Source organism: Humulus lupulus, chromosome 1, assembly GCF_963169125.1.
Source record: "Humulus lupulus chromosome 1, drHumLupu1.1, whole genome shotgun sequence".
Classification (NCBI taxonomy): domain Eukaryota; kingdom Viridiplantae; phylum Streptophyta; class Magnoliopsida; order Rosales; family Cannabaceae; genus Humulus; species Humulus lupulus.
In genome coordinates, this window is record NC_084793.1 from 280,608,110 (window position 1) to 280,632,410 (window position 24,301).

At 36.2% G+C, this 24,301-nt stretch overlaps 2 protein-coding genes across 2 annotated transcripts; one reads left to right on the forward strand and one right to left on the reverse strand.

The window, feature by feature from the left end:
* Nucleotides 1-9,983: 9,983 nt before the first annotated feature.
* Nucleotides 9,984-11,267, forward strand: LOC133777978 (uncharacterized). Its single transcript, XM_062217774.1, has one exon. It carries the CDS (start codon nucleotides 9,984-9,986, stop codon nucleotides 11,265-11,267), a length of 1,284 nt encoding a protein of 427 aa, XP_062073758.1.
* A 289-nt stretch (nucleotides 11,268-11,556) lies between these two features.
* Nucleotides 11,557-12,871, reverse strand: LOC133834803 (glutathione S-transferase T3-like). Its single transcript, XM_062264557.1, has 2 exons — nucleotides 12,418-12,871; nucleotides 11,557-12,334 (listed from the first exon to the last, which is right to left on the reverse strand). The coding sequence occupies exons 1-2, from the start codon at nucleotides 12,862-12,864 to the stop codon at nucleotides 11,804-11,806; spliced, it is 978 nt and encodes a 325-aa protein (XP_062120541.1). The 5' UTR covers nucleotides 12,865-12,871; the 3' UTR covers nucleotides 11,557-11,803.
* Between the last annotated feature and the right edge of the window lie 11,430 nt (nucleotides 12,872-24,301).

Sequence of the window (24,301 nt, forward strand, 5' to 3'; positions counted from 1 at the left end):
AAGTCAAGATTTATATCACTCAATGGAACCATTGGGTTTGTATTTTATACGATAAACCCATTTGCACCCAACTAGATTTTGAGAGGATTCAGGATGAGCTAATTTCCAAGTGAGGTTCCGAGTAAGTGCATTATGTTCTTCGGTCATGGCATTTCTCCATTGAGGATCCTTAAGGGCTTGAGTGATAGTGGTTGGTTCTGTATGTTGAGGATGAACTGTAGTGTGGTGGGCAAATTTTGGGTTGGGTTTGGTGATGTTATTACAGAGTCTTGTGACTATTGTTTGAGTAGGGTGGAGGTGGAGGTGGAGGTGGAGGTGGAGGTGGAGAGGAAATTTGGGGTGAGAATGATGATGATACAAGTGCAATTGGAGATGATATAGGAGAATTAGTAGATGAGGTAGGAGAAAAAGAAGTTGATGATGATGTGAGTGTTGGTGTTTGTGGTTGTTGCTGGATTATTAGAATAGATACAGTGCACCATTCATCAATTGATGAAATTGTTGGTTATGAATTGGAGCACAAATCAGGATAAGGGAATACATTTTAAACAAATTTGACATGACGAGAGGTGTAGATGCAATTTATGGGTATATGTAAGCAGTAGTAAGCACTTTGTGTAGGTGAGTAACCAACAAAAATACAAGGTAAAGAACACGAGTCAAGTTTGTGAGGAGAATATGGCCGAAGCCAAGGATAACATAAACACCCAAAGTTTTGAAGCTTTTGATAATTTGGTGGAGTTCCAAATAATTTTAGGAAAGGAGACATATTGTGGAAGGTCGGTGTTGGCAAGTGGTTTATTAAGTAAGTAGCAATGGCAAAGGCATGTGGCCAATCAATTAGAGGAAGATTGGCATGAGAAAGAAGAGAAAGACCGATCTCCACAATGTGTCGATGTCGGCGTTCAGCATAACCATTGTGTTCTGGTGTATGTGGTGGTGAAGTGAGATGAGATATACCATGGAAGTGAGACAGGGAGTAAGTTTCATATTCGCCTCCATTGTCTGAGAAAACACTAATGATTGGTTGTTTAAAATATTTTTCAACAAGAGCTCGAAAACGTAAAAATATGTGATATGTATCAGATTTACTTTGTAACACTCTGGTTAGCCAAGACCGTTACACTGTGTATTTTAAATAGTGCTCAACTCGCTAGACGAGTCATTAGGCCATACACGTTCATCTAAGTGTGATTACTGGTCCAGGGTTAAAAACTTCTGTTAAATGGAATGGATATTTCATTAAAACATTAAATTGTAGATGGGATCCCATAATAAACATTTACAAAGTTGTTTACAGTTCCGAAATGGTCATTATCAAAAGTTACAATCCGTCGACCTAAGCGGCAAAAATAGGGTTTAACCCTAGTCCCTCTAAGAAACCTTGGCCGTGGTGGTCAAGCGGCCGCATATGTACACATCACCACCTAAGCTCTCCAACTCATGGTTGGTCCAGTTTTTCTTTCCCTTTACCTGCACCACATAGCACCCGTGAGCCAAGGCCCAGCAAGAAAACTTAAACATGCTCATAAGTAGTGATTAACATATTTCTAAATCATAATAAATATGCCTAAGAGTCATAACCCTACTCATGCATGCATACCATTCATATAAATGACGTCAATGTCATTTTGGGGCCAAATTCCCTAATTGATTGATTAACAGAATCATATCGGGCCCGTTGCCCAAGTACAAGACTAATAAGTCACACTGGGGCTCAACGCCCTAGGAACTAGGACTAATAAGTCACCCTGGGGCCCATTGCCCTATCCTCTGCATAACCAGCCTTGGAGCTGGCCCAACGTACCTGGCGCTTTAGTTTTCTATGACCATCCTTGACTCATAAGTCAATGCTTTACGACCAGCGCTATTGCTGCCTTGACTGATAAGTCAATGCTTTACTCAAGTATATAATGTTAACATGCATTCATCATATAACAAATATCCATATACAAATCATTCAACATGCTTTAATCAATCATTCACAGGCATAATCATAATCATGCGCATTTACAGGGGTGAATGCCAAATCAAAACTATATTCAGCATTCGGGCCAAGCCCTAATCATGTATGTAACATAATAAGTGCAGTTTTCTTACCTCAGGTTCGAGTGTAAAATAAATTAAGAACGACCCTTGAGCACGATCCTGATCTTAAGCCCTTAGCGGTAGCCTAGTCATAACAAAATATAGAATCTCGTCAATAACGAGCAAATAAAGGCTTTTGAACCAAGTCCTAGCCTCCGGGACCTCGAATTCTACCAAAACAGGTAGTAGATTCGATCCCGAGCATTTAGGTTTGAGTTCCCGCTACTAAAAACTAAACCTGGCCAAAATGCTCAGGCGGGCTGCAACTTGACCCTATGGGTCGCTGCGCGCCTCCCAGAACAGTAAGCCCTCTGCCTGGGCTTTAGAACGCGGGCCGTGACTTGCCCCTTAGAGTCGCGGTGCGCCCTTGAGGCAGAAACCCATTTGGCCTTGGGTTCACATGGGTTGTGGCGCGACCCTACGAACCCAGAATTCCCTGTTTTTCCTCAGCCAAAAACTCACCAAAATCCATATCAAATCCTTCCCAAAGCCAGAACTAAATCCCTTAAACATTATCAACACACTACCAGCAGCAAAACCCAGGCTTTAACATACTCAAAACACCACAAAAACTCAAATCCATAACCGAGCTCTCAAGCTCAAGAACACCATAAAAACAGATAAATAACTTCAGAATTCAAGCTTGGAATTATTACCTCAACCACTGAATTGTCCCTTAGCTTTACCCAAACAAGATTCTAGCTCAAACCTAGCTCCAATTCTCTTTAACTCCAAGTTTTTCTCAAGAAAATCAAAGAGGGAATGAGAGAGAAAGAATGTTCCGTTTCTTTCTTTGGTTTTTTTTTTCTATAGCCTTCTCCTTGGCTAAGTATAGACAAAGCCCCTAAAAGACCTAAATGCCCTTAAGTCTAATAACTTGTCTTCCTATGCCTCAAGGGCAATCTCGTCATTAGCCAATTGTCTCGTTAATCATAATTAATGTCTCACAATTCCCGTTACTTCTAATCACCTCAAACAATTACCAAAGAATTTCCCATTACCCACTCAATCTCGGTAATGTACTAAGTACCAAATTACTCCTAGGCTCACCCCGAGACCCCATTATGACTAAACCGCTAACTTGCTCCCTAGGATCGCCTCGTGCCAAGTAACCAAAATATATCCACATAATAATGTGGTCTCACACGTATATTACATATATGCACACAAATATACAAATATGCCATCAACGAGGCAAAATTACGAAAATTCCCTTCTAATAAGAAACGAGCCCACATGCATGCAAATACAGGCATATAATAATATAACTCACATAGTCATGCATATAATCACATAATAACACAATAAACCAATTTTTGCCCTCCTGGCCCCCTAATCAAGGCGTTCAACCACATTAGAGAATTTGGGACGTTACATACGTTTTAAAGGATATAGCCAAATATATTTTGTAAAATGATCTATAAAAATTACATAATATTTGTAATTATCATAGGATAATATAAGAGAAGTTCAAACATCAGTAAAGATAAAATCAAGAGGTGCTTTAGAAGAAAGAGTAGAATCTGAAAAAGGCAATTTGTGACTTTTATTAATGTTGCATGAATTGCAATCAGACATTGAGAAATCATAAATAGATAATGAAAATGTGGAATTTAAAATTATAAGAATAGAGAGTGAAGGATGCCCAAGTCGATGATGTCAGTCATGCATGGGCGTTTTGATAGTTGTGAAGACTTTAGGAGGACTTGGTTTCCATTCATACACTCCAGCTCTAGTTGGACCCTGAAGGAGAAGTGTTCCATTCAAAAGCTCCTTGACACGAAAAAGAGAAGGTAAGAATTCAATACTTGTATTTTTGTCTTTATGAAATTTGGAAATAGATAGAATATTTCTAGATATTGTTGGGATGTGTAAGACATTAGAAAATAGAAAAAGTTTTAGAAGAGGTAGTGAGAGAGAAAGAACAAGTGTTGGTAATTGGAAGGGATGAGCCATCTCTTATCACAAGCTCCTTTGTACCATCATATGGAGCATGGAGTGAGACATTATTGATGTCGTTGGTGATGTGACACAATGCACCATTGTCCAAGAGCCATGCATTTGATGGTGGAATAGTTGAGGCTGCCATATTTGCTTGGGGTGCATAGAAACGAGGTTGGTAGCCTTGTTTTACTTCACGATTTTGAGTATTATTAGGAAACTGTGCAATAGGAAATTGTGTTTTGAACACATTACATTGATGAAGAGAATGACCTTGAGCTCAGCACCATTGACATTTACCATGATAGGGACGTTGCAGACGAAGTTTTTGTTGATTTTGAAGGAGCGGTAGTAGTGCTGGAGCCCATTGTTGTTGGTGTTGGGACAAATTTGGGTCGAAATGTCGTAGCCGGTAATGGTGTGGCAGTGATATTTTTGGTAGCAAGCTCTCTTGTTATTAATTTCTCATGAAGCTCTTCAAAAGTAATAGGAGTATCACGACCATTGACTGAGTCGATGACAGGTTTGTAAGTCTCATAATCAAGACCTTGAAGAATTTTGTCAACAATGTCTTCATATCCATAGGTTTACCCATGGAAGCCAAGCGATCAATACAAGTTTTGATGACTTGCATATATTCAGAGATGGTTTGAGTATTTTTGGAGACACTAGAAAGATGATCTTTGATTTATTTTAGATGGCCATGAGAAGGATTGGAATAAGTTGTGGCAAGAATGGTCCAAGCTTCATGAGCAATTTTTGTTTGAGAAACAAGAGGAACTAAGTTTTGGGATAGGGTGCCAACGAGAGCTCCAAAAACGAGTCGATCTTGGCGAAACCAAGTCTGAGCAGCAGGATTTGGTGTGGTCAAGTTGTTGGCGATGATGGTAGCAGGTGGAGAAGGGTAAGTTCCATCTACAAATTTGTATAGATCATAGCCTAGGAGAGTGGCTTGAATTTGTGTTTTCCATTCAATATAGTTGGTTGGTGTAGGTTTTATGGAGTTTTGAATGTGAATGAGAGTATAGGGTTTTATGGAATCATTGTTGTTGGGAATTTGGGTTTGATCAGTGGTCGTCGTGAGTGAGCTGAGAGGAAGCAGACGCAAGGAAAAAAAATAAAAATATATAGGATCAGATAGCTCTTGATGCCATGTAAGATAGTGGAAAACACGATGCATGATTTTCATTGATAACGAGTGCCTTTTTAAATGGAAAATTTCATGTTATATGCATGATAACTTAGTAAAAAAATTTAATATGCCAACATAAGTTACTATATGACAATTTCAATTTTTTAGACAAAAATACCCCTAACATTCAAACACTCATTTTCTCTCTCAATTCGAACTCTCTCTCTCTCTTTCTCTCTCTAACATCTCTCATTCTCTCACTCTCTCACTCTCTATCATTCTAATCTTATAGATCTCAAAAAAAAATACCAAAATTAAAAAAAAAATCATCTGAAACCGACATTTGAGTGAAAAAATATGAACCTCCAAAGTTTTCGTCAAATTTCAGTGCAGAGCATCGAAATTGCATTGAAATTGCATCGAAAAAGCATTGTTTTTGCCAAAAATCAAGTTTTCATGATTGCTTTGCAACACCAATGATTTTGCATCAAAACACCATCGATTTTGCATCGAAACAACATCGTTTTGGCCAAAAAACAAGTTTTCTTGATTGCATCGCAAGAGCATCGAAACATCATCGATTTTGCATCAAAATTGCATCGAAACACCATCAAAAAAGCATCTAAATTGCATCAAAACGATGACTTTTCAATGCAATTTCGATGCTCTTGCGATGCAATCATGAAACTTGATTTTTGGCAAAAATGATGTTTTTTTGATGCAATTTTCAATGATGTTTCAATGCAAAATTGATGGTGTTTCGATACTATTGCGATGCAATCATGAAAACTTAATTTTGGCCAAAATGATGCTTTTTCAATGCAAAACCAATGGTGTTTCAATGCAAAATTGATGGTGTTTCAATGCAAAATCGATGGATTTCGATGTTGTTGCGATGCAATATTGAAAACTTGATTTTTGGCCAAAACGATGATTTTTCGATGCAATTTCGATGCAAAATCGATGGTGTTTCGATTCTCTTGCGATGTAATAATGAAAACTTGTTTTTTGGCCAAAATGATGTTGTTTCGATGCAAAATCGATGGTGTTTCAATGTTATTGCGATGCAATCATGAAAACTTGATTTTTGGCTAAAACGAAGCTCTTTCGATGCAATTTCGATGCTCTGCACTGAAATTTGACGAAAACTTTGGAGGTTCGTATTTTTTCACTTAAATGTTTGTTTCAGATGATTTTTTTAAAATTTTGATATTTTTTTAGATCTACAAGATTAGAATGAGAGAGTGAGTGAGAGAGTGAGAGAATTAGAGATGTTAGAGAGAGAGAGTTCAGATTGAGAGAGAAAATTGGTGTTTAAATGTTAGGAGTATTTTTGTCTAAAAAATTGAAATTATCATATATTTGGGATAGTAACTTATTGATATATTAAAAATTTTCACTAAATTATCATTCATATAATATGAAATTTCTCTTTTAAATAGGCTTACAAAGTAACAAAAAAAGAGATATACAAGCTAATAATTTAAAATATTAAATATACGTGCTAACTATATTGACTAAGTAAATACAAAAGCTAACAACTTAACTATATAATACAATGGAAATACACGTGTATCATTTATCTTCAACAAACTCCCCTGAAACTAGGGCTGAGCATGAAATCCGAAAAACCGAAAAAACCATGTACACCGACCTTCCGAACACCGAAAAAATCGAAACCAATTAAACCGAACACCGAAAAAACCACCAACGACGCAAACCACCACTGTTCGGTCTGTTTGAAAAATTTGTGTGGACCGACCGGCGGAACCGAAACCGACCGAACAATATAATATATAATAATATAATATTATATAATTATTAATTATTAAAATTATTAAATAAAAAAATGAAATTATGTTCTATATATTTATGTTTTAAAAATGCACAAAAATGGATTCCAACAATCCAAAATTTTTAGTTTTTTAACTAAAACTTTCAAAAAAAAAAAAAAAAATGGTTGGTTTAACCGACCAAACCGCGGTCCAAAACGGTCGGTTTTTTCTTTTAACTGGTTTGGTCGGTCGGTTTTTGGATTGCACCAATCCGGACCGAAAACCAAATTCTGGATTTTATGTTATGAAAAAACCGCCCAAACTGACCGATGCTCACCCCTACCTGAAACTTCATTGTCTGAGCACAAACAGTAGACAAACACAAACAACCAGTGAGAACCAACTGGAAAACAAAACACCTAGAGAAAAACAAAGAATAATTACAGGAAATGGTTGAGAATCTAAACTAGTGGGCGATGACTAGATGCATGGGAAACACTGCAACCGCAATTCTCACGGATCATCTTTATCATCTTCATGTTCTCTTCTTCTTAGTTGCTTGTGTTTGTGATTTGTTTGGTAATTTCGGTGGGTTACCATAAAGCTCTGAACAATAAATTTGGGTTTTCTTAAGGGTGTTGGATTTGAGAGAGTTAGGTTTTTGGATTTTTGTTTTGTGAATATTAACTGTGATGATATAAAATCATAGATTTTATGTTTTCTATTTTAATTTTTGGAATTTTGAATTTGATTTTGATTTTTTATGGTGAAATATGAGTTTGAAGTTTTTGTCTATTATAGTTTTTATTTATTTGAAATAAAGAAAATATATTAAATATTTTTAAAAAATTAAATTAAAATTATAACTTGAGGGAATTTTGGCTATATTTAAAAACGTTTGACCAAAATTAGACTCATTTTACTATTTTATTATAATTTGCAAAATGTAGTGTGCAAATTATCATTTAACAATACAGAGGATCCGATAGGTAACTTTTACACAATACATGAACCAAAATGATATTTATCATATTTTAATTAAATTAAATTCAAATTTAAAATATATGAGAAGCGATACTAAACTACATCAATAATGATATGTTACATATTAGGGTGTTAGACCAGTCACAATGGCTATTGTAAAATCAATAAATCCTTAAAATTTTAAAGAATTGAAAAAAAAAAGCTCCAAGATATATTATATATAATTTTTTTACCTTTGCTATAAGAGTAAGCTATATTTATAACTTACTATTCATAATCTAAAGTAGTTTTTTTTTTTATTTGAATGTCTTTTTTTAATTATTTTATATTAAGTGAAACTAGCAACAAAGGAAAAAGGTATTTTTTTAAGCACCGCATATATATTTATATATTCTATCTCTCCCCTACATTTTTGCATAAAAAAATATTTTAATATCTTTAATTATAGACTAATAGTTAGATAAATATTTGAAATGAACAAAAAAAAATATAATGTTTAAATATTATAAAGAAAATATATTTTAGATTAGTTTATAAATTTAGATTAATTAAATATAGAGTATAATTATATTTGATATTATATATAGATAAATATTGCAATATTAAAGATATATAATTATTATTACCGTAAGATAGAGATATTATTGAAAGTAGAGAATTTACTTATTTGATACCATATGTTTTTGCAAAGTATCATTTTTGTACCCTCTGTTTTCAATAATGCTCATATGGTACCCTGTATTTTAAAATTATACATATTTGATACCTTAGATTCAGATTTGATAGATAAAATTTTGTCAATAGATCAAACTATCATCAGTTATATGTAATTAAGTAATTAAATTTAAATTTGGAACTTACATAATTGACAGCAGTTTGATTAAATTGGTAAAATTTTATTAATTAAATTTGAGTTTAGAGTATTAAATATGTACGATTTTAAAATACAGGGTACCATATGAGCATTATTGAAAACAGATGGTACTAAAATGATACTTTGCAAAAACACAGAGTACCAAATGGTTTCCTACCCTTGAAAGTAAGAGAAAATATTTAAAATGAATAAAATATACTATTTGAATGATATAAAGATAAAAATAAAAAATAGAGAAGATGATATATGTTTTAATGTAAAAATTAAAATTAAAATAGAAAAAATAATGATTTAACGATGTATATATTAAAACTTTGGTCAAGAGTATTCTTAGGCACCTTAGCCTTGTAGTTGTAGCAATGTTAGTACTCTTACACATGCATGTGACCCGATTATATTTCTTCTTGATACAGTTACGGCACTAATAATGGCGTGTCCCCCTTTAAAAAATAATAATAAATAAATAATGGCATGTGTGCGAATCATTTCATACTGTTTGACTGATATATTAAGAGCACTCCCATCTGGTGCTCTACTTCTTTCTTTAAAATACCTCTCCAAAACATACCTTTTTCTATTTTACCTCTAAGTTTTACATTTTACCATACATCAGATTCTCTATTTTTTTTTCTCTATATCATTTAAATATTATATTTTCAAATATTTTTTATTCATTTAAAATATTTTCTATAACTATCAATAATATCTTTATATATTTTAATGTTTACAATATCTACCCATATGTAATATCACATAATTATATTATAATTTAAATTTATCCAAATTTATAAGATAGACTAAAATATCAATTATTCTAAAAAAAATTACAAATAAGAAATTTTATTATTCTCAAAATATATTTTGGGAGTTTTTATTGGAAATATTTAAATATAATATAATATTGTGAATATATTTTTTGGTATATTCTATGGATATTCTTCTTTGATATATATATATATATATATATATATAATATTTTGAAGATATCTTTTGGTATATTCCATGGATATTCTTCTTTGATTATTGTGAAAGAATATTCTTAGCATATTCTTCAGTATATACTAAGAATATCCTTTTGATTTCCTCAAAACTTCACCTATAAATAATATCATTATTTTACAAAATTTTACAAACACTTTCATTTATTTCTTTACACACTTTTTATTTTACTTCTTTCTATAGAGTTCCTATGGATCCTGACTTTGAGATATTTGACTCTTCGTCATCTGAGGAGGAGGAGGAGATAATTTTAGCTCTTGCTATTGAAGAAGAACGCTTGGGTAATGAAAGAGGCTCAACATCGCATCGTAGGTCTATTCCCCGACGTGCATTCATTCGAAGAAATTCGCTTGAAGGCCATCAACGCCTCTTTCAAGATTATTTTTCTGAGTCCCCGACGTATCCACCGAATTTATTCCGCAGGAGGTTTCGAATGCAACGTCATCTTTTCTTGCGTATTCAAGCCGAAGTTGAAGCATATGAACCATATTTTGTCCAAAGAAGAGATGCTGCTAAAAGACTGGGTCATTCCTCGCTTCAAAAAATAACTGCTGCAATGAGAATATTAGCTTATGGAGTCTCTGGAGATTTTGTAGATGAATACTTGCGGATTGCAGAAAATACAGCAACCAAGTGTTTGAAAAAATTCGTTAAGGCTATCATTGGCATATTCTCCCATGAATACTTAAGATCCCCAAATGAGAACGATATAGCTAGATTGTGCGCAGTTGGAGATAGTCGCGGGTTTCCTGGGATGTTAGGAAGTATTGATTGCATGCATTGGAAATGGAAAAATTGTCCAAGTGCTTGGAAAGGAATGTATTGTGGTCATATTCACGAGCCAACTATAATTTTAGAAGCTGTAGCGTCATATGACCTCTGGATATGGCATGCATTTTTTGGATTGCCAGGCTCCCATAATGATATTAATGTTCTAGAACACTCTTCTGTTTTTAGAGAGCTTGCTGAAGGACATGCTCCAAAGGTCAACTACTCAATAAATGGAAATGACTATTCGATGGGCTACTATCTTGCCGATGGTATATATCCTTCATGGTCTACGTTTGTCAAAACAATTCATGCTCCACATGGCCGTAAAAATAAACATTTTGCAGCAACTCAAGAATCGGCAAGAAAAGATGTAGAACGAGCTTTTGGAGTGCTTCAAGCTCGATTTGCTATTGTACGTGGACCGGCACGATTTTATGATCGACAAACACTTAAGGAGATTATGATGGCATGCATTATTTTGCATAATATGATCGTAGAAGACGAGCGACATACTTATCTTCGAGTAGAAGACTTTGTTTATGAACAAAGCGATGAAATAACTGAAGAGCCTATGTCCCATGAGCATACAAATGAATTTGTAAACTTCATTCAACGCCATCATCACATTCGAGATCGAGGAATTCATTTTCAACTTCAGTCGGATCTTATTGAACATTTATGGGAAATATATAGTAAATCTTAAGTATTTGCATTTTATATATTACCAAGTTTAGGCTAATATTTATGTTCTTATTTTGAGGAAGATGTAACTTTAGTTTCTTTCTTTTCCTATGTTAAGCCTAATATTGTATTTTTGTCTTATTTTATTGTATTTCCTTGGGATATAAAATATGTAACCTTAAATTCAAGATATTAATCATCAAGTCAACAATATTGCCTTTTATATTAGGAAGCTTTTACAGCCAATATAAACTATTGCAATAAACATTTCGTGCAAAAAAGTTTCTTTCAAGAATAAAAATTTTCATCATTCAAGTGTTCTATACAAAAAAGTTATCAAAAGTAACCATCATTGAGCTTTTGTTTTGTACAATGCAAATTTCTACATAGAAAAGCTATGGGTAATTTTCTGTACAAAAAAAGAAGCTATTGGGCTGCTAGTTTATGCAAATTTATATGCAAAAAAACTATGATAAAAACCAGTAAAAGAGAATTCCCAAAAGTGGTTGCATTGTTACCTTTCAAGAATACCAAAAATACCAGCCCAAACACTCTAAATCATGGCTTTCTAGACTTTTGCTTCTCAAGTATTTCCAATTGGAGGGTACGGAAATACTCTTGTTGCGTTGGAGATAAAGTTGATACATCTACTCTCATAATTTCTAACTCCCTCCTCATGATTTCATTATCTTCTTTCTGTTTATCAAATTCAAGCCTTTCTTTTGCAATGCGGGCATACTCTTTCCTAATTTCTCCTTTCTCAGCATTAGATTTGATTCTCTCCCCTTTTATTTCAATCACCAAATCAGTAAGATTGGAAGAGTTATCCTCTTGCCTCTTTCGCTTCTTTGCAACTTTCTTTCCAATTGGTCTCTCTAAATTCACATCTAAAGATGGTGCTGCAGTATCTTCATCTATGAACTCTGGTGCATGACCATCTCGAATTATTGATCTTCTTTTAGCTTTCATACTGCTACCCTCAGCCACAGATTCTTTCCACTTTGGATGGTGTCGTAGAATAGTCCAACAATGAAGAAAGTTGAATGAAGTGGGATGGATACTTCGGTAGAACTCTTTGGCTTTCTCAATCTGAAAAATCAAGTAAAAGAGATGAGAAATATATAATTCAAAGTGTTATAAACAATATAAATTATATTATATTATTCATGCACCTTATCTTGCTCATTAGCCCCACTTGGAGACCTTCTTTCAATTTGAGCTAAGGCCCCACAAAACTTATTTGTAGCAAGTTGGATAGTAGACCATCTATTTCTAATAGAGCATGAACTACGTTCAGAAGATATAGATTTTTTGTTTTTCTCATAATATTCATGAACTCTAGACCAAAATGAATATTTTGATTGATCAACCCCATTGATTGGGTCCATACTAGTATTCAGCCAAGCCAAAACTAGCAAGTTGTCCTCTTCTGTGCTAAAATTTCCTTTTCTAGATTTAGTTTTTCTACTACTTCCCTCTTCTGGATTGGATGGAGTATATTGCGACTCTAAGTCATTCAAAGATGGGAGATAGTCATTGTAGCTTTCTTCCCCCTCTTGTAACAGTGTAGTGAAGGAATGAACCCCATGGAGTTGTGAGTCATGGAGTTGTGAGTCCATCTTTCAAAATCTGACAAGAGATAATCATAAATTTCTTCCATATATAATATGTATGTCGCAATGCTTTAAATGCCAACTAATTCTCAATAATTTAAAAGAGAGAGAGAGGAGGATATGTGATAAAGTTAAACCAACTTTGTTATAGGTAATTAAGGTCTACTGCCCTGCCCCATTCGAAAGTTTTACTTTTGACATAAATCTAGATGAAACTAATTCATCATCTTTCTTTGGTAAACTACCAAAATAGAAATAGATTAAACATGAATTTATGTTATTTTGGTTCTCACTGTTAGATTTACTATGTTTTTTTTGTATTCTTATTTTGCAAATAAGGAAACTATTGTACTGGATCTAATAACAAACTATTTTTCTATTCTTATTAAATATTTCTTTCTGTGTTAGTGAGAAATGAACTATTGTGGAGCTAACTTTAAAATATAAACATAAGCAAGGAAAAACTAAGACTACAGGGTTTATAACTAAGTACATTGAAATAGTAGGCCCATTAGTTGCATCAATGGCCAATTTAATAGTACTAACTCAAATTGACCACATTCAGCTTATTTAGCTTATAGAGATTTTTATTGCAGAGGAAAAAGTAATGAGACCAACACCATGAAAGCTAAGGGCCCAAGCTATTACCATGAATGAAATATGATTCCTTTCTTTTTTAATATAATTTTCTTCATATTGTGTAATGCTTATTGTATAAATTTTTTAATTCAAGAGTATATCAACCAAATTCGAGTAGTTTGAAGTACTAGAATCATGGTATTGGCCAATACAATCAGACTCTAAAAGATGGTATCAACAAATACTAGTAGGGATTCATTGCTTCATTTCAAGCTACCAACTTTGTTAGCTTAAATCACTATAATAAGATTTTTAACTTATTCTATTAGCTTAGACAGATGATTCTTGCCCCATTTTGAGGCCATTACAGAGCAGTCTATTTATACTGTACTCTTGAGTTTTGCTCCACAAAAGAAAATAATGAAGAAATCCTATGACACAATTCTCTGTCTCTTGGAAAAATGCAAAACCATGGCTAAGCTGAAACAGCTACATGGGTTGATGATAACTACATCAGTTATCAAAAACATGATTCCATTGAGTAAGATTATTGACTTTTGCGTTTCTCCCAAAACTGGAGATTTCTACTATGCAAGGTCAGTATTTAGTCAAATTGCTCAGCCTAATCACTACATTTGGAACTCTATGAGCAGAGGTTACTCTTTTAGTGACACCCCAATTGAGAGTTCGATCATGTACAAAGATATGCAGCAAATGAGTATTTTCTCATTTGGTGATTATTTGAAATATATGATAATACCATTTCCAAGAGATACCATTTCAGATAATATTCCCACGTAATGGTCTCCATGTGTTTGTAGAAATGCATGAAAAGAAATTTCTAAGATAATTAGGTATAAAGGTGAAATTTGAAGAGGGTAGAATCAAGTAGTTCCATAGTCAAATTACCAAGAACTTGCAGTACCAATATATATATATATATAACCAGTACCAAAATAAGAACTTGCAGTACCAAAATATAGATATATATATTATATGCAAAACTTGCAGTACCAAAATAAGAACTTGTGTGTGCTTCCATAGTCAAATTATCAATATATATATATATTATATGCAAGACTTGCAGTACCAAAAAAATAAGAACTTCAGTGTGCCATTTTGTTACCTGATTGAGAGAGAGTGAACGTGTCTAAAAATCTGAGATGCTTAAGTGGCTGGTGTGGGTGTAATGAGGAGAGAAGATGATCACTGCAAGGAGGGGAGGGGAATGAGGAGCACGAACCAGACAAACTTACCCAACTCAGAAGTGCTAAAACAGTTTCTGGCGCCAATCTTGGAAGAAAACGAGGGAAAAGATTGAGAAAATGGGAAGATGAGAAAAATTAATAATATATTAGAATGAAGGATGAATAGTATACCATAGATATAGCTTTTTACTGTAGATTTAGCAAAAAAAATTTGTAAAATACCTCATCCGATGTACACTTATTTTTCTTAGTTGGAGCTACTTCTTACAGTTTTTATTGATTTAACTCACCGGATGTGAGTGCTCTAAGAGAATGTTTTTTTTCTTAAGGAATATATTACTAGTGTTATTGATCAATTAATATAAAAAATATAAAAAACTTATAAAATTTGAAATATATATATATGGCAAAGACTTCTAATTTTAGTTGTTTCTTTGTTATTTGATATTTTTAAATTTGAGTTTATCTTTTCACATTTAGTATTTTTCCATAATTTTAAATTGTTATATACTTTCAAAATGTTAAATCACCAAATAGTCTTCAAAAGTAAAGTTGTGGCTTTTTAAATTAAATTAAAGTCATGGAAAAGTTAAATAAAACCAGGTAATGTGAAATAATATAGATTATAAATTGAGAAATAACTTTTAATGATTTTTAGAAATAGCTAGTTAGTGAATTTTTTTGTTGGTAAAATATAACTCAATATTAATGTTGTTATGTAATGTTGACGTCGTTTTTCGTCAACTAAAATATGAAGAGTACTAAACAAGAATATAGAGAAAGTAGAAGGATTCAGAGATTTTTTACGTGGTTTAACAGTTAAAATCTGTCTAGTCTACGAGTTACTGTTATTATCACTACTCTCTCAAAACTTTGGATGAAAGCAATTTGGCAGAGTATCTGTAGTACAATTTGTCCGTGAATACAAATGAATTACTTCAGGCTATTTATAAATCTGATTATAAGAATATTTTCATCTAATTCAGGAAAGCTACAATCAATAAAATAAATATGAAATATTCGCATTAATAATATTAATTAGGTGCGCTAATTAAGTAAAATTCCATGATAATAAGGATTTAATGTACAGCTTTAACGAATCCCTAAGAAATAAGAATTTTCTAACAGCTATTTCGTGGGCCAAACACGTCATTGAGCTCGATCGTTGTGTTGCCGCGCTTTCGAGACTGGCCAAGCTTTGAGCTCATCGTTCTAATTGTAACCTCCTCCTCATCCAGTAATTTGGTCGAATACGTTCCTCAGAAAAGGTGGTGTCTTCGAGCCTGCAACTCAGGCTCGAACAATGCGACTCATACTCAAGTGCTAATAATAGATCTGGGGACAATTCGTATAAGCATACTACTAACATCTGTAGATCCAAGCTTAACTTTTCTGAGCCTATATTTCGAGGCTACTTATTTTATTCTTGAAATTTGGGTGTAACATTTTGCCCCCTCAAAAGTGTTGTTTCGAATCCTCTGAGAAGAAAACTTTTGAACTCCACTTTCGGAAAACGTGTCTATCTACCACACTCGAGTGTGGACACATGTCGTTGGGGGATTGCTTACCAAGAATACTTGAGTACCCTTTTACCTACGCACGTCCTTTCCTATTCCCTTTTTGTCACAATTTTCGAGATTGAATAGGATCCGTCAGATTTTTTCATTTCATCATGCAACAGTCCAGATCCATTAGACTTTTCCCATTCTGCTTGCCTATATATACCCTTTCTTCTTCACCACTTAATTCACTTTTGCATTTTAGATTTTAGAAAAAAGAACACGAACCAGAGTCTTTTTTGCATGTTCTCCAAACCGAAGAAGCAAAGCAACCTCACCACCTTCGGCTCCGTGGGATCATTCTTACTTCCCCTTCTCCAGTCAACAATCTCTTCATTCCTACAATCATCGTTGTGTAAGTTTTTTGATCTTTACCACTCATAAAAAAATTATGTATACGTTTCCTCTGTACGTAAGAACATTTTTCTGGTTTCTACCAGATTCTTGAAATCCTTTTTGCAATGGATAGTTTTTTGACTGTGTAGACTTGCATAGATCAAAAATATGTTTAGGCAAAAACTTCTGGTAAAAAATGATGCAAATGGGACCTTTTTAGGTGATGGGGTGTTAGGTTATAAGTTTTGTGTAACTTAAGAAAAAGGGTTTTGGATTAGGGTTTTAACGCACACATCCCAATAGTATCTCCTTTTTTGGGTAACTGTCCATTTTCCCTAGAAACTCGAGATACTCCAAACTAACACTAACCGCGCCACTCTAGCGTGAGTACACTGTCAATGCCTGAACTTTTCAATAGTTTGATGTTGGCATTTGGGTTAATCTCACTGTTTCGAGCCTTCAGGCTCGATTAAGGCAATCTCGTTATCTCGAGCTTGCAAACTCGAGTTATCAAGATCTTAATCTTTTCCACTTTCTTTTTTATAATGGGTCCTCACCTTTTTCTTTCTTTTTATAATCCCCAGTCTTCAGAGAATCGATGGGGGTCTGAGCTTGCTAACCCTTACCATCAACCATCTTTTTGACCTGAATCATCGTTTACACAAAACCAACAGTTATTCTGCAAGCACAAGGAACAACTCGACCGAGAGGACATCTGAGACCACTTTTGACACCAGATCGACAAGGTCGAATAGGGGAAAATAAAGAAGCTTCGGGTTGTTGTGTACCCTGACCCGCACCTCGAGATCCAGCCAATTCCTTTAGATCCCAATTGTAGGGTTACTATAGCCTTTTCTCCGGGTGAGCTTTCATTCAGCCTCATGGAGAACATTTCAAACCAGTCGACCACTTCTAAGGCCCTTTCCATTCCAGTCTCGGAGGACAGTTTCTTCGAGGCTAAGCATTATCAGAGCTTCGTCACCTTCACCGGGCACATTTCAGAACTGCTGGCCTACCGTGGGTTGAAGTTATCCAGCAAACTGATGTTTCAGCTTGCAAGTTCCAACGAAAGGAGTTGATATGCCCCGTGTAACTTCCCAAATTACCTAATAAGGCTTAGGGTCTTTATTAGGGGGTCAGGATGGAAAATTATGTGTTTATGTGATATATATGTGTATCATTATATAATTATGTGAGTTATATTATAATATGACTTGATATGCATGTGTTAGGTGTATTAAATATGCATGTGGGTCCATTTCTGATTTAAAGGGAAATTTTCGTAATTTGGCATGTTGTGGGTATAATTGGCATATATGTGATATATGTGCGGAACCACATCATTATGTGGATATATTTGGACTCGGCACGAGGCGATCCTATGGAGCAAGTTGGCGGAAAAGTCACAACGGGGAAAAATATTGGGTTCGGGGTGAGCCTAGGGGTAATTTGGCAATTTAGAACATTACCGTGATCAGGTAATGGGGAAATTATTTGGTAATTATTTGAGGATATTGGAGGTAATGGGAATTATAAGGCATTGATTATGATTAATGGGGTATGTGGTAAATGAAAAAATTTCCCTTGAAGGGCTTTGAGAAAGAGATTTGACCCTAGGGGCATATGTGTCATTTTGAGTCAAAATTAGTGACTTAGTCACCCTTTCCCTCAGCTAAAGGAAACCCCAAAAATAGAGCATCACCTCAAGCAGCACTCTCTCTTTCTCTCACTCGATTTCTCTCTTCTCTCTCATACCTTGGGAGATTTTTTATTTTGGAGGAAGAAAAGCTCAAGGATTGGAAGGTGGAAGCCAGAGTTTGCCTAAGGGATAACTTGGGCTTGCAGACCATTGGTTTGAGGTAAGGATTCTTTGAGTTTTGCTATGAATTCTGGTTAAGTTCTTCTTGTTCTTGAGATGTTCTTGAGCTTCAAAGCTCAAGTATGGATTTTTGAGTTTTGATGGGTTGTAGATCAAGCTTAAGGTTGAGTTTTGATGGTATTGATGAGGTTCTGAGGTTGAATTTTCAGTTTGGATGGTGTTTAGATGAGGTTTTTGTGACTTGAATTCAGGGGAAAACGCAGGGGAAGAACCAGAGAATTCTGGTCTGTAGGATTGGTGCCCCAGCACCACTTTTGGGCGCCCCAACGCTAGGCAGGGGAAGCCAAGTGGTGGCTCTTTGACTTGGGTGGCGCCCCAGCGTCACTTTTGGGTGCCCCAACGCTAGGTAGGGGAAGCCAAGTTGTGGCTCTCTGACTTGGGTGGCGCCCCAACACTATCATTGGCATCCCAGCACTAGTCCAGCTTCAGCAAAGCCCATTTTTAGGACTTGGGAGGACTTGGGGGATCGAAGGATGGTTCCACCACCCCGTTGGGTGGATTGGAAGTCCCGAGAGCACGATAGTGGTCCGAAGTTTGTTTTTAAGGATTGAATCTTATAAGATTATTATTTATGGTTGTGACTAGGATACCTCTAAGGCTCGGGACAGGATCGTGCTCGAGGGTCATTCATATTTAACTGGTGCTTTGACCAAATGTAAGAAATATGCACCCAGTATGTCATACATATGATTATGGCTTGGCTCGAATTATTAAACAGGAATATGAATAGGGCATGAACGCCTGAGAATGTATTTTGATTATGCTTGTGATTCCCAAATTATTGAACAGGAATATGAATAGGGCATGAACACTTGAGAATGTACATGATTATGATTATGCTTGTGATTATTGATTAAGCATGTTGAATGCTTTGCATTTGGATATTTGGTATATGATATATGCATGTCTACATTATCTGATTGAGAAAGGCTTGACTTATGAGTCAAGGACGGCAATAGTGCGCTGAGCGTTGGTCGAAAAGCATTGACTTATGAGTCAAGGGTGGCAACAATGTGTTGAGCGTTGGTCGTTTTGGTTAAGATAACCAGAAGCGCATCATACTTGTCCGAACTAATGGTCATGGAAGACTTAGCACCAGGCACGCTGAGCCAGCTCAAAGGCTGGTTATATAGAGGATAGGGCAACAGGCCCTGGGGTGGCTTATTAGTCCCATATCCTAGGGTTGGGCCCCACACTTGACTTATGAGTCAAGAACGACATTAGCACGCTGAGTTCCAGTCGAAAGCATTGACTTATGAGTCAAGGACAACATTTGCACGCTGAGTGCTGGTCGAAAAGCATTGACTTATGAGTCAAGGATGGCAATAGCGTTGAGCGCTTGTCGAAAAGCATTGACTTATAAGTCAATGGCAGTAATGGCACGCTGAGCGCTGGTCGATATGGTTATGCCTAATTAGGAGTGTGATATACGCTTGAACGGCCTATTGGTCGTGGAAATCTAAAGCGCCTAGTACGTTGGGCCAGTTCCAATGCTAGTTATAAAGAGGACAGGGCAAAGGGCCCCGGGGTGACTCATTAGTTCCATATCCTAGGGCATTGAGCCCTAGTATGATTTATTAATTATATATGTTGACCCTCGTTTTGGTCAACGACACGGAGTAAGGAAAACGACAAAAAAATAATACAGAGCTTGAGGAAACAATCTAATGGGAAATAAAGAACACAAAGAATTATAGTGGTTCGGCCCCAGTGATTGGTAATGACCTACCTCCACTTGATACTATTATTAATATTGAGCTCCAAAGGTGTGATCAAAGAACTAGGGTTCTTGAGTTTCACCGTCCTTAGAAGGAGAAAACAATACGAACTATGGATAATAGTAACGTAATTCGGAAAAAGAAAAAAGAGAAGAAAAAGGATCCATCCTTGAGCTATTTCTTGTGTATTTATAGGCTCAAGAATGGTTACACGAGTCAAGTAATAATATCTTCCCTTAACAAGCGGATCTTCAGGTCATAATGAATAGATATTCTCGGATATCATTACAACTGTACAGATTTATTCATAAATACATAGAGACACGACCAGGCTGGTCATATATAAAACTTGAACTTCTCATATGGAAATATCTCTGGTTGATAGGCGAGCAGTATATCCGCCACATGTCGAAAATTCTTGCCATGTCATCAATAACCATTTATTGGGTAAACAATATATTAGGGCACTGGACCTCAGTATGATTTATTAATCATATACTAGGGCGCTGAGCCCCAGTGTAACGCCCTCCTAATCAAGGACCGTTACATTTTGTACTTTAAATTGTGTTAGACTTGCTAATCAAGTCATTTTGTTATAAGCGTGTAGCTAAGGTTACGGTTAAAAATTTTGGTCAAAGGAATTGTTGACTTTTATTTAAAAAGTTTATACATACATGGAATCCTAACATATTACAACCAAACTTTTAGAAAAGGTGTATATACATCAAAATTACAGCCGGCCGACTAAGCGGTAAAATCAGGGCTACAACCCTAGTTCCTCTGAGATATCCTCGTTCGTGGTGGACGAGTAGCCGTATATGTACACGCCGCCACCGAAGCTCTCCAACTCATGGATGGTCAAGCTTTCCTTTTCCCTTACCTGCACCACAAAGCATCGTGAGCCAAGGCTCAGCAAGAAAACTTAAAAATGTACATAAACAGGGGTAATAATCTACTCATATTGACATACAATCATAAATAAACTGTCATTGGACCATTCTAGGGTCGCTGCCCTGAACAGTTGACCTTAGAGTTAACCCTGTGGCCCTATCTACTAGCTATGTGACTATAGAGTCACCTGAGGCCCTCGCCCTTAGCTTTGGGTAACTAGCCATAGAGCTAGCCAAACACTTTGGTTTTCCATCGACCATTGGGTTGGCCTACGTAATAGTACGTTGTTGGCTTAGGCCTAAGCCTTTCGACCAGTGTGCAGCGCGCTATTGCCGTCCTTGACTAATAAGTCAAGCCCTGATTCAGGCATTCAAATATCAATACAGAAACAAATATGGATAGGCATACCTCAACAACACAAACACGCATACATATTAATCACATAACATCATCAAGTAACCGTAATCATAGTAATAATCATGCTAATTTATTTAACAGGGCCAAGCCCTAGCCACGCAAACCATGCGAACAATCATGAAACACTTAAGCAGGTATAGAATATTCAAGTATGTTTAATCAATAAACGAAACGATAACTTACTCAAAATATTCTCAGGGCCCCAAACCCTATTCATAATTATTATTAACAGTCGCGCCAAGCCCTAATCACATATATCACGTATTGGGTGCAGTTTTCTTATGTCAGGTTCGAGTATAGCGTAAAATAAGAACGACGCTCAAGCACGATCCCGGTTCTAAGCCCCTAGCGATAACCTAGTCACAACCATAATATAGGATTCCATCAATAATGAGCAAATAAAGGCTTCTGAACCGAGTCCTAGCCTCCGAGACCTCGAATTCTACTAAACTAGGTAGTAGTATCGATCCCGAGCATTAAGGAAAAGATTTTCATCACTAAAACTCACCATGGCCAAAACAGCCCAGGTGGGCCGCGACCTGCCCTTGAGAGTTGCGGCGTGCCCCTCAAGTCAAAGGCCCTCCTCCTCCTAGAAATGGGAAACGGACCGTGACCTACCCTTGAGGGTCACAGCGCGCCTCCCAGACAGAAGCCCCTAAGGGCCTTGGGTTCGGTTGGGTCGCGGCCCCTCAAGAACAGGGCCACGACTTTGACCTGTAAACCCAGATTTCTTATATTTTTCATCATCCAAATTCAACCAAAACCATCCCAATTCCACCCTAAAACAATAATTCAATTATCATAATAGTTTTAATATCTTCCCAGCAACAAAACCCAACTAAAATCCAGATTAAAAACCCACCAAAAATAAAACTCTCATACTTGAGACACAAGCTCAAGAACACCTCAAACTTTAAGGAAAACAGGGCAGAAATCAATCTGGAACAAGAATAAAGGTATTACCTTAGCTATGAATGGTGATCCCCTAGCCACAAGCTATCCAAATTCTAGTCCCAAGCATCCAATTCCTTAGTTTCTAGCCAAAATCTACTTAGTTCTTCAAGAAGTTACTCAGGGAAGCTGACAGAGAGAGAGAGAGAGAGTCGGTTCAGTGAGGTGTTTAAGTGTTTATGCTTTTGTTTCCTTAAGGCTTAAACGACTTAAGCTAATCTCGAGGCTCGGGGTACCAAAAACGTCCCTGAGGGAAAAATGGTCAAAATCTCAAATATTCCCTCTTAATCTCGCTAACTCCAAATATATCCCCAATTATTCATTCCCATTACCCGATAACCCAATTTAATGCTAAATACCTAAAATACCCCTTGACTCACACCGAGTCTGGTATTGGGTCTCGTTGTGACTTTCCCATTAACTTGCTCCCTAGGATCGTCTCGTGCCGAGTAACCTAAATAAACCCACTTAATAATGTGGCCTCTCACATATATAAACATATATACAATTATGCCCATAACAAGCCAAATTATGAAAGTTGCCATTCTAATAAGAAACAGGCCCACATGCATATTTAATATCCGTAAACATGCATCACTAGTTGTATTATCATATAACTCACATAATCATAATCAAATATATCACATAAACATATAATTCCATATATTGCCATCCTGGCCCCCTAATCAAGGCCCTAAACCTTATTAGGTAATTTTGGGACGTTACAACTATCCCCTCCTTACAGAAATTTCTTCCTCGAAAATTTACTTGAACAGCTCGGGATACTGAGTCTGCATAACTGCCTCCAGCTCCCAGGTCGCTTCCTCGACCTTGTTGTTCCTCCATAATACATTAACTAAAGGTATAATCTTGTTCCTCAGGACCTTGTCCCACCTATCTAAAATCTAAACTGGTTGCTCCTCATAAGACAAGTCTGCCTCCAATTCCAGATCCTAGTAACTTAGTACATGAGTTCCATCTGACACGCACTTCCTCAGCATGGAAATATGAAATACATTATGCACACTAGACAGTGCAGGGGGTAAGGCCAACCTATAGGTCACCTGACCGATCTTCTCTAGGATCTCAAATGGTCCCACAAACCTAGGGCTCAACTTTCCCTTCTTCCCGAACCTCTTCACCCCTCTTAGAGGTGAAACCCTGAGGAAGACATAGTCTCCCACCTGGAACTCCATGTTCCTCCGCCTTGGATCTGAATAGCTCTTCTGTTTACTCTGAGATGCGAGCATCCGAGCTCTAATCTTCTCAATAGCCTCAGTGGTCCTCTGAACTGCTTCAGGACCTAAATATTTCCTCTCACCCATCTCATCCTAATGAATGGGAAATATGCACTTCCTACCATACAACATCTCATAAGGTGCCACTCCAATGGTAGACCAGTAGCTGTTGTTATATGAAAATTCTATCAGGGGAAAATACTTACTCCAGGACCCTTCAAAGTCCAACACACATGCTCTCAGCATGTCCTCCAATATATGGATAGTTCTCTCAGACTGACCATCAGTCTAAGGATGATAAGCTATATTGAACTTCAGCTGTGTACCCATCACTCTCTGTAAACTTCCCCAAAACATAAAAGTAAAGACAGGGTCCATATCAGCCCCAATAGACCTCGGAGTTCCATGAAGGCAAACTATCTCTCTCACATAGAGATCAGCATACTGGTTAACCGTGCAATTCGTCATCACTGGTAGAAAATGAGTTGATTTCGTATATCGATCCACAATGACCCAAATTGAATCATGCTGGCCCACTATCCTGGGAAATCCTACCACGAAATCCATTGTGATGTCCTCCCACTTCCATTCTAGGATATCCAGAGGTTGTAACAGTCCTGCTGGCCTCTAATGCTCAGCCTTGACATGCTGACAGGTCAGGCACCTT